At 29.4% G+C, this 12456-nt stretch overlaps 1 protein-coding gene across 1 annotated transcript; it reads right to left on the minus strand.

Annotated features, from left to right (window-relative positions):
* Nucleotides 1-4426: 4426 nt before the first annotated feature.
* Nucleotides 4427-5695, minus strand: LOC113372148 (zinc finger protein 708-like). Its single transcript, XM_026612475.1, has one exon. It carries the CDS (start codon nt 5374-5376, stop codon nt 4699-4701), a length of 678 nt encoding a protein of 225 aa, XP_026468260.1. The 5' UTR covers nt 5377-5695; the 3' UTR covers nt 4427-4698.
* Between the last annotated feature and the right edge of the window lie 6761 nt (nt 5696-12456).

Consider the following 12456-nt stretch of genomic DNA (forward strand, 5'->3'; position numbering starts at 1 on the left):
TCGGGGACAGATGGCGGCAGTGATAGTGTTGGTAGCTGAGATAAATAAATTGGAGGGAAATTCAAATTTAAACTATTTGAAATTGACATTTTGACTTAATGCAAGTTGCACGAACTTCTCAAAATGTGTTATAACTGACGTTGGAATTTAGATATTTAATTAAAATTTTCATCTCTTTATTTAGAAAATAAAGTTTTTGCTTTCAATTAAATTTAAACATTGCGATTTTTAATTGAATTTTCTCAAACGCATTTAAATTTCCTGTAATTATATTAATCATATTGAAGACAGACACGTGCTTATATGTCCTGAAATTGGAATTTATTATTTGAAATTTTAATGAATTCACAAAGTTTAACTTATCACATCAAGAAGTAATTTTGACTGTAATATTTTTCAAAGCTTGATGCATTTTTAAAAATAAAGTACTTTCCGTATGGCGGTCTAATTTTAGTATGCTTTTTAGGACCATGATATCTGTCAATATAAAAAGTTTCTTCAAAAAAAATTCTTTCAGCGGTCAATTAGGAAGCTTAGCCAATCGGGCAATCGTCACGACTACCTGATAATATCTATTGAATAGTTCAATAGATATTATCAATAGTTCAATAGTTCAAGTCAATAGTATCTATTGAATTTTTCAAATGGACGATTTTTTTTACTTTTCTGCTATTTACAAAAAATTCGCCGATCGTCGCTCGCAACTGAGAAACACAAGTCTTTATCGAGTTTTATCGAGCGGCTTTTAAATTTTTGAAATCAGCCCAGCCGTTTTTGAGAAAACGTCGTCAAAAGGTCAAAAAGCTGTTAACACAAACACACAAACCCGCGCATAGTATTTCCAAATTAGGTCTCATTCGATTCGGAATGCTTGAAACGTCGAGAAAACATAAAATTAAAAAATTTTGGATGAAAACTCCTTCGGGGACCTAATTAATGGTGGCTGGAACCCGTAGCGTAATTCATAATTTTTAAAAGTTCAAAAAATAAAAATATTTTTTTTTTAGAATTTTGATTTTTTTTTAACATTTTTTAAATATTGAAAACATTTGAAAAAGTTGAATATGGAAAGTTTTTGATACCCATTCATATAGGTTGATTCAAATTACAAAATATCTGATTTGCGACCGCCAAATGGATCTCCGAAACCACCGGACCTGTCGTTGCAAACACTAAATAAATTCTTAATTACGTCAATACAAGTGAAAAGTTTAATGAATCATTCTAATCGGATGCTCCAATCTAGCAAACACCGAGATTCTATTCTATTCCGAAACAAATGGACCAACCAAAAACTAATCAGCACGTCTCACCATCAATAGGAATCGAACGATTTTTGAATAATTCAAATCGGTTGATCCTTTGATCCGATCGGAATCATCGGTGATCCCAAAAACGTCGACAAAAAATTGTATCAATACATACACACATACTAAACACGCACATTCATACATACATTTTTCTAAGGCATGCCAAAATGCTCAGAAAATCTGAAACGTAAGGATATGAAAACACTTTCATTTTCGATTCTTAAGCGATTACTATAACTTACCCTAAAAGAAGTTAATTAGTGGTGCATGGCATTGTGCCTTAATTTAATTGAAACTCAATGGTCATTTAAAAGAAAAAAGACCCGGAAACGACAAAAATGATAAGATTTCAATTATTAGGCAGATGAATTACTAAATCGAGTATTTTGTCGTTTTTTCATTTTTTCCAATTATTTGCCATTTGACCCACCGTTTGTTACCTTTCGAATTTTTAAAATCTATTCAGAATTTTTAGCTAAAACTTGAATGAATAATTTTACACTTTTCTACTGATTCTAAAAAAAACGACTAAATTGATTGTATCAAAAAACTAGTTGGTTTGGTATTTAGCCTTGAGGCAAGTTACATGAACTTCCCGATATGTGTAATTAATCGTCTTAATCAATAAAAACTAAATTAATTTATGAGTGATTAAAGTATTCCGAGTAGATTTATTACACATAATTGAAAACGAGCGACCACTTTGACACGGAGTATTTTCTAAAAGTAAATTTTCAGAAATCAACAATTGTTATAATTGAACCAGTTTCCATAGGACTTTAATATGTTCATTAAAACCAAGTACTCTATCGTTATACCAAGTAAAATCGTCCAATTTTAATTTTAACAAACGTCAAAAAAACTACTTATTTTCTCAAACTTTGATGATTTTTTTAAACTAAACTACTTGTCGTAGGGTCGTAATATTCCAATAAGTTGTATAAGACCATGATATATATCATCAAAAAAAGTTTCATAAAAATCGGCTCAATTTTTTTTTCAACAACGAATTACAAGAAAACGGCTCGGTAGATTTTCACCTAAAACTCATCAGTACCATTCCCAACTAATATCTTTCGAACAGTTTTTGATTTTTTAAAATCGGCTCGGTAGGATGAGCTTAAATGTGGACGAAAAGTTTAAAACTTTTTTTCAAATTACAAAGAAACGGCTTGGCAGATCGTCGCACAAAACTGACAAACGGTAGTCCTCATCAAGATACATCAAATGGTTTTTAAATTTCTGAAATCGGTTCAGACTTTTTTGAGAAAACGTCGATGATAGGTCTAGTTTTGACAAATGCTAAAAAAACGATGCCAAGTTTTGCAAACTTTGACGAATTTTTAAAGTTAAACCAATTGTTGTAGGGCCGTAATATTTTAGTATGATCTAGAAGACTATAATATCTTTCCGTCAAAAAAATATTAATAAAAATCGTCGAAAAAATTTTTTTTAACACTTTATTACAAGAAAGCGGCCCGGCCGATCTCTACCAACAACTCATCAGCACGATTCCCAATCAATATCTTTCGAATGGTTTTTGAATTTTCACGATCGATTCAGAACTGCGGGCTAAAACGTGGACGAAATTTTTTTCACTTTTCTGCTATTTACAAAGAAACGGCTTGGCTGATCGTCGCGCAAAATTGATAAACGCTAGTCCTCATCGAGATACATCGAACGACTTTTAAATTTTTGAAATCGGTCCAGCCATTATTGAGAAAACGTCGATTTACGGCAAAAAATCTGTTCACACACACACACATACTTTTTCCAGATTTGGTCTCATTCGATTCAGAATGGCTTGAAACGTCGAGAAAACATAAAATTAGCGAATCGGATTTTTTGATGAAAACATAAATTTCTCCTTCGGGAAGTTAATTAACCAACGCGAGTGCTTATAAAGTTTAATAAAATGGCTTTTAAGGTTTTGAAATCGGTTCAGCCGTTTTTGAAAAAATGTCGATGAAAGGTCTAATTTTGTCTCTCGTCAAAAAAAGCGCTTCTCATTTTCTTGAACTTTGATGAATTTTTGAAAATAAACTGTTTATCAAATGGACGTAATATTTTAATATTATGCACTTTAAGATCAGATCGCAGATCCATGAATATTATATTCATGAATCATAGTCATATATATAACATTCTAATATTGTCTAAGTCATTATCTCTATAGTCAAAAAAATTTCAACATTTAATTATAAGGAAACGGTCTAGATGTTTAAATGTTTTCAAATAGATTATTATAAATAATACTGTAACATTGTAGAATAATTATAAGAATTATCTAAACTAAATTACAAAGTTAAAATTATTTCATTAAAAAAGTATATAAGTGAGCTTTATAACTTTAGCCAGAATTAAAATTAAAATCTGAATTATTTTCGAAAAAAACATTTTTTGAAAAAAAAAAAAAATTTGGAAACAAAAAAATTTTGAAATATTTTATTTTTCCAAAAGCAGATTTTTTAAAAATCATTCAATTCAGATGCTTAATTCTTTCAAAACTGCCATTTTTTTCAAAAAATTAAACACCACTTTTCCCCAACAAATAAGTCATAACAAATTGAATGTTTTTTGGATTATTCAAAACGGATGCTCCGTTGCACTCTTTGCTCAGTATCTCCGGAACGGCTGGACCTGTCTCTGCCAAAAACTAATCAGCATATCTCACTATCAATAGGAATCGAATGTTTTTTGAACCATTCAAATCGGTTGATCCGTGCGCCCGAAAACGTAAACGCACATCTATTTTTTCTGAAGTATGCCAAAATGTTCAGAAACCCTTTAAACATGAAGATATGCATAAATTTTCATTAAATTATCCTATGGGAAGTTATTGAAGAGCATTTCTTCTCTAAAAACAACAAATATTTAAGTTTGCAAAGATTCGAAAAATGTATTTATAATCAACAGTGGTAAATACAAATTTAATAACAATATTTAATATGAATTTATCTTATTATACTTATATTTATCTTATTAAACAATTACATATTGCACATTAAGAATTCACTATAATTAGTAAAAAGAAAGAAGGATTATAAGGTCAGATGATTTCACTGTTAATTCCAATTTCTTTGTCAGCTTTCTTACATTATAACATCATACTCCAGTATAGGTCATTTCAGGCCAATTTGATGTTCATTCATTCTTATGTTAATATACTTGTTAGATCAAAAGCTCACACTTAAAGCACTTATTATTATTAGATAATACACTTTCTCATCTTGAAAATTTAGGGAAAATTTTGAGAGAAAACTGAAAAAACGAAAGATATGAAAGCCCTGTCAACTCATTTCTAGTGCAGACATTAAGGACTTTGTCATGAAAAAAAAGCAAAATTCACAGAGATTCACACACAAAGCAGAAGAAATTAATTTTATTTTTAAATTCTCATAAAGAACTTTCTTCCAGAAGGATTTAAGTGCGTTATCCGAGGCACCACTGTATAAGAGTATTCTCCAGTGTGAATGATTTTATGTCGGTTCAAGCTGTACTTCGATGAGAATGTTTTATTGCATATTTCACAATTATAAGAATGTTCTCTAGTGTGAACCATTTTATGTCGGTTTAAATTTTGCTTTGTTGTGAATGTTTTATTGCATATTTCACAATTATAAGGATGTTCTCCAGTGTGAATCATTTTATGTAGCTTTAAGTATCCTTTTCTTGTGAATGTTTTATTACATATTTCACACTCATAAGGGTATTCTCTAATGTGAATAATTTCATGTCGGCTTAAGCTTTGCTTCAATGTAAATGCTTTATTGCATATTTCACAATTGTAAGGACGTTCTCCAGTGTGAATCACATTATGTAGGTATAGGTTTTGCCTTGTTGTAAATGTTTCATTGCATGTCTTACATTCATAAGAGCGTTCCTTAGTGTGAATCATTTTATGTCGGTTTAATTTTTGCTTTTCTTTAAATTTTTTATTGCATGTCTCACATTTATAAGGGCATTCTCCAGTGTGAATCATTCTATGTCTGTTTAATTTTGACTTTGTTGCAAATGTTTTATTGCATAATTCACAATTATAAGGATATTCTCCAGTGTGAATCATTTTATGTTGATTTAATGTTTGTTTTGTCGCTAATGTTTTATTGCATATTTCACATTCATGGCGTTTCAAATTATGGGTGTTCTTTTCTGGAACTCTTTCAAACGATTTGCTTGCATTACCCACTACAATATTTGAATTAAAGATTTCTTCATTTTGCTCATCAAACGTTTCTTGCTTTATTTCTTCTTCGATTATTACCTCAGATTTCAGAAATCGTTGTAGATATACTTGGTCGTTTTCTAGATAATTATTATCGTAATCATCCAATTCTTGTTTCACTTGAAGATAATCTATCGGTTCAATTTTAATTGTTGTGTTTGAAATTGTTTCTTCAGACATTTTCGACGTTTTTAAATAAATTTTATTGTAAATTAATTTAAAATACCTAAAAAAGTTAAGGTATAAATTAATTTAAATGTTTTGAATAAATAATGAATATAATGTATATTTATAATAGTTTTGTATAAATACAAAATATTTCGAAACACTTTGACATTTCTAATTAACTCTCACACACATAAGAATGAGATCAGGTTGGATAACGTTGAAAATATTAATACCAACCGCGGGAGTATAGGCATAGGCGGTAAAATATAAATTTACAAACTTCACTTTAGTAGAACAAAAAATATTAATTGATCATCAGGATTTCAGGATTAAATAACTTCTAAAATAAATAATTATTTGTTGTTTATGTACAATTTTTACAATTTGACAAACGAGGAAATCTCCCGATTGATTAAATGTCATGTTTCATTTGTATTATATTACATTCATTATGCTTATTTATCTATGGTTACATTATTGTAATATGTTAGGAGGCATTAAATCAAGCTAAGACCATAGATAAAAAAAGAGTATATAGATCGCTCTCTCGGGGCATATTTCGTTGCCACGTTAACTGTCAACTTGCCGGCGTTAGTTCGAGCTGCTCTCCCTTGGTGCGCACGCGTCGATCGTAGAACGGGTGCGTACAAAAAATACTATTCGCTCCGAGCGTGACTGCAGCGCCCATGCAGCGCCGTAATAAATATGAACTAATTGGGGTTATCAGTGTGTGGTTTTCATGGGTTTTACATGTTTGTTAAAGAAAAAAGATATCAAATAATTGTTATAAATAATAATGAACAAGATACAGTAATCATGTGAACGCTGAATGTTTATTGAAATTATTAAATTTACTTCAACGTACTTAAGACATTGTTAAGTATAATGATTAATTAAATAAAGAAATGCAGTAAATATTTGTAAGGTTAAGTGCCTCAAAGCTTATGTCATAAACTCGGAATAGTTCTTAATAAAAACAATATAATAATATGATAATAATGATAAATAATATTTTATCAATAGAATAAGTAAATAGTAAATTAATTTATTCAATTTTTTGGTCAAACTAAAGACTTAGACATTATTATAAAGACATAATTTAGACATTATTATAAAGACAAGACCCATCAAATAAAATTGCAGGAAAAAACTACATTAACTTTTCGAAATTAACTTATTGAAGAAAATATTGTTGACAAGTAGGTAGGACTCAATACCTCGACCGATTCACTGCAAATGCTTGGGAACCCACGGTGATCCATCAACACTACAAATATATATTTCGCATTATTTGAGCATTGTATTAATTAAACTGTTTGCAAAATAAAACATTTTTTCGCTATGTGATAACTTTTATTTTTTTAATCATAAAATTACAATTATTATATAATAAAATGTAATTAATATATAGATAATAGTTATACATAATCAATATACAATATATAAATATGTATTTTTCATTATTTCAGGCTTGTATTAATTACATTGTTTTACAAAACAATTTTTTAGTAAGCATTAAATTTTGATAATACAGCAATTTATTGACTTATAATTTTTCTTTTTGCTAAACATAACAATTTTACAACTATTCATAATACTCCGAATTGTATTTTTATAACAATAAGGTTATGATACTTACTTTATTCTTCTAACCGCTGCGATCCACTTTTCCCGTTGATTTTCTTTCCACTTAGCTGTAGAAAATGTATAGAATTTGCAGTCACTTTTTCTGCTGGTATTTCTACAGCCCACTACAGAACAGCTATGGTGGCTCATTTTTAATTATCTTATTTAAATTTGAAATAAATAAATATTTTATGTGTTTTTGTTTAAAATTTTGTTTATAATAGCCCCTTTTAGTGCTCCAAGTTAGCCACTACGAACGCTTCGGTCGATTTGACTTCCCCTTCCATGCCTTCGCACATAGCCAATAGAAATGCACCAATATTATAGACCGTTTGAATTCAAAATTAAAAAAAAAAGAAATTGAATTTTAAAAAACATTTATTTTTAACAATAGTATTTTACACACATGGTTACAAAAGATTCATCCTTATAAGCTAAACACAAAAGAAATAAAAATGTATATATATGTATATATATATATATATATATATATATATATATATATATATATATATATATCTATATTTATAGGTATATTCTAGAGCAAAGATTACTCATAATTACAATTAGATTAAGATAAATAATTTAAAAACATCTCATAATTCGATCTCAATAATAAATAAATCAAAAAAATTTGAGAAACTATCGGATATCTTTCATTATTTGCAAAAATTTGAGAAGCTATCGGATCTCTTTCATTATTCGCAAAAGTAACAAAATTTCTAGAAACTAAAAAGAGAAAAATAATTATATTCATATAAAAAGTAAAAAATAAATATATTTAAAAATCATTTGCAAAATTAATGCATACGATAATCTTCTCAAGCAACTCAGTTTATATTTTTTTCGAATAATGCTAATTAACAATTAAGTTACTGTTTTGTTTCTGTTAATATTTTCTACGACTAGTGTTGATGTTCATTTGAATGTTGAACAAAATGTCATTATCATCATTAACATAAAAAAAGGAAATTATTAATAGCAATGTACAAGTACTTAATAGTTTTCTTATGGCATCTTCAATAACACATTTAAGAATAACATCTCTATCAGAAATAAGGGGTGCACGTTAATGGAGTTTTATTCCTCTAAATAAAAAAGAGATTAGCAAATATACTTTCTTCCATTTGACAGTTCCTGTCAATCTGTACAATGTGATTATCTTTACGATCATTAAACAACGCAGATAATAATATTTCTGTGTAATATCAAAATGCAACTATCACTACTCACAAACTTTTCGTGGAACATAGCCAAACCGAAATTACCCCTTAGCTAGAATTTTATCATTAAGCATGAATTTCTTTCCATTTAATAATTCAGTATCTTCTCTTAGCCGACTTAATATATCATTATGATTACTATTATTCAATGCCAGTGGGAGATCAGCAAATATTTCAGCATGTTTCAGACTGGCTTGTAATTTCTTTATTAATGTTTTTCCCTGTTTATTCATCTCATATCAATACTTGTGTTTAGTAAACCCGTTTCATAACTACTTCCAAGAGAAAAACTGCTGACAAAAATCAATGTTAAATCATTTATTATAAACCTTTATTATTAGTACAAGAATAATTCTTAAAAACTTACCTATCAGTGAGTTGGTTAGTCTGACGGCAATTTTATCTTTCAATAACTATAACCTTAAAATTCCTATCATTGTTAAATGTCTCAGTTATTATGCTATAATAAAAACTTATATCAGACTAGTAGTAATAGATGCAAGTATTTTGAAGTATGCATATTGATAAAAATACTTACTTATTGTATAAGGCCCGTAAATATTATTAATCATTTTACATACTACATAGGTTCTAGTAGAAAACACTAGTTTGGACCAGCCAAATAGCAAACGTCTACAATATCCAAAACAATATTTATTTGTGATTAATGTTTGGTTATTTTATTCTTATTGCGTACTTTGTCATTTCTCGCTGGAAATACATGCAATTTTGCATTTTTTGGTATTAGTGCACCCTGGAACGTAACACATCGACATTTTGCTTGCAAACTAATCCTAATCTTTATAAACGCAACCGAACGTTCTCGAAATTGTTTGATTGCCCGCGTTGAAATTCTTACCAGATGAGTGCCAAATCGCTGCAAGAGCGCTTCAAGGGAGAGCAGCTCAAACTAAAATCGAGCTACAGAGTTTTGTTCGGAGATTACCGGCCATGGCTAAGACTTTGCATAATTCAGCCAGCATGAAGTTGCCGGCGAAGACTGATATCAAGCTGTCAAGCATTTCAGATGTCAAGAGCGCGTCGGCCATTTTGTTCATTTTTATATCAGCGTTGTGTCGGCGTATTGTTTTTTATTAAGTAGACTTGTTTCATATTTAATATTTTTTAGCTTTTCGTTATGATTCATTCTTTTGTGTTTATTTTTTTATGTCCGTTCAAGTTTATTCGCTTTGGCTTTTTGATTACGCGCCTATTTAGTTCTTATTTTAATTTTTACATTTTAGGGTTATGTTTTAGGATTCTTTTCATTCAAAGATTATTTTAGTCTAGCTTAGATTTTATACAATGTTTTAGTTATAATTTTGTTTTAAAAATAATTTAGGCTTACGTTTTACGCATAGGGTTACATTTTATTCATTATTTTAAGTCTAGCTTAGATTTTATACAATGTTTTAGTTATAATTTTGTTTTTAAAAATAATTTAGGCTTACGTTTTACGCATAGGGTTACATTTTATTCATTATTTTTGTAAGGGTTACGTTGAATACATTATTAGGTTTGGTTACGATCTTAACCTTAATTCAGTGGAAGCTAACTAAAACTCAACAAACACAAATAGAAGGTTCAGTAAATGAAATAAAATTGAAACACTTCTGATGTTATAATACTAAACCAAAATACTTCATACTGTCTTGGAATTGACAGATATATTTCGTTTTTTCTGCAATATTTGCTATGAGGGAACAAGATATATTGTATTTTAACGTAATATATTGTCTAAGATAAAGGCTATCATCTTGATATTAGACAATATAATAATAATAATACTTGTTTGGCTATGATAATAATGATCTTGACAGGTTTTAGCTGTCAAAGTTATGAATCCAATACATTTCAACTTGACGTCTAACTTCTATTTCGTCGCCAACTTCATGCTGGCTGAAATATGCAAATGTCAAAATTCTTAGCCTGATTTAAGGTGGTGTTAATATGTTTTATTTCAATCAGCAAGTGACGTCACAGTTTCTTCATCTACTAAATCATAGATAAATAAGCAAGTACTAAATGGTCAAAATGGTCAATGGTTAAAAAGTCTATGGTCATCTATGGTAATAGGCAATATACTCTTCTTTTATCTATGGTAATAGGTAATCTCTCAACAAATTTTTATTGCTTTTAACTTAAAGATTTCTTTTAACTTAAAGATATACGTTAATGTCTTAACATTGTTTTTCATTTTTTTGGTGATTGGCAGTATTAGGCTATCGGTATTTCGTTCTAATTATTCGAGTTATGCAGCGTGAAAATTTAAAGTTAGAAATTAGAAATTATAAGCGTCACTTCTATTTTGTTGATTTTTGTGGGAGATAGTATAATATATTATTACTATAATACTACTATAGTAGTAGCAAGATTGCAAAATATGCAAGAACTATTCATTAAATAAAGTCTTTATAGTCTTATTATGTTTTTTGTGTTGTCATTTATATATTAAATAATTCAACGTAAAATACATGTGTAGTACTTATAAATAATAAATTTGTTTGCGCCAGAACCTGTTAGATGGCGCCAGAGAATATTTTTAATATTCAGACAACACTTTTTTTCTGGCAATCCTAAAAGATTTGGATGTGATAGCTGATCTGACGGTGAACAAGCTCTCTCGCGTTGGCTGGTACCGTACACCGTTTTAACTTGTACTTTCCATATGTGTTTTTTGTGATTATTTTCGATCAATAGTTATTACTTAATGAAATAAATACCTTTAATCAGTGCAAGTGTTCTTATTTGTGTTTTTTGAAGTTCATTTCTTTTCTTCCCCAGAGTCCGAATTTGAAGCGAACTAATATATCCGAACTCGAAGCCGCCATCCGACTAGACCGCCGAGCACGTAGAGAACGTCGAATATTTTACTTATATATTCAATACTATCAATTCCTTGAATAGTTATTGAGTCGAATTCAATTAGCTATTCCGAAAGGGTCTAACCAACCCCCATCCGTAACATTGGTCCTTCGACGCCGGGATCCTAATTTTGATTGGGATTTATTGAATATATTAAGAAAATAAAATCCCGATGGCACCTAAATTTGACGTGGGTGCAGAGATTAACCGAATGACAGCGAAGAGCAAAATGTATTTTTCAATAATACAAGAAACGTATGACATTTCTCAACAAATTACCACCAATACGGCAAGTAAGTTAAAATTTCTTGAAAAATTACACCTTATTGAAAATGCTCGAGAACAATGCATAAAATTAAGCGACGAAATAAACAAATTAAGATATTTAGAGATCCGAGTTTTGTACTTGAGTATGCCGACATGAGGGCCTTGGAAATTTTGTACGGAAAAATCAAACATATAGAAAAAATGTTGGATAATCAAAATATAAGTAATTCGCCAATACCGGACAGTGTTCCAAATCATCATTTACCATCCATAGAAGTTCAAAATTTTCCGGCAATATACAACAATGGCTTTTATTTTATGAAACCTTTAGAGCATTAATTCATGAAAATACAAGATTAGATAACGTATCCAAATTTCATTTTTTAAAAGGTGCGTTAGAAGGTTCGGTATTAAAAATTTTTAATTTCATACTACCAACTGCAAATAATTATCCGATTTTATGGGAAGCACTATTAAAAAATACCAGAATAAAAGATATTTAGCCACCACTTACTTTAAACAGCTCTTATCGTTTAAAACTATTACATCATCACAAATAAGACCTATTTCTGGAACAATTCGATACAGCCGTACAAGCCCTTTCACAATTAAATCTCAAGATGCCTTTGACTTTATGATAACGTCTATGGCATTCTCAAACTCGATCCCATTTTGCAGGAGAAATTTGAGCATTCTTATCAAGGAGAATTTCCTAATACCAAGATCTCCTCAAATTTCTTCATAAGTCGCAACAAGCGAAAAATCAAGTTTA

This window comes from Ctenocephalides felis, unplaced genomic scaffold, assembly GCF_003426905.1.
Source record: "Ctenocephalides felis isolate EL2017-DRISC unplaced genomic scaffold, ASM342690v1 CF-g0.4_SCAFFOLD_00845, whole genome shotgun sequence".
In the NCBI taxonomy this organism is placed as follows: domain Eukaryota; kingdom Metazoa; phylum Arthropoda; class Insecta; order Siphonaptera; family Pulicidae; genus Ctenocephalides; species Ctenocephalides felis.

What these genes read in the sequence shown, in the direction of transcription:
- LOC113372148 (XM_026612475.1), bottom strand. Translation starts at nt 5,376, where the DNA reads ATGATTCACACTGGAGAATATCCTTATAATTGTGAATTATGCAATAAA.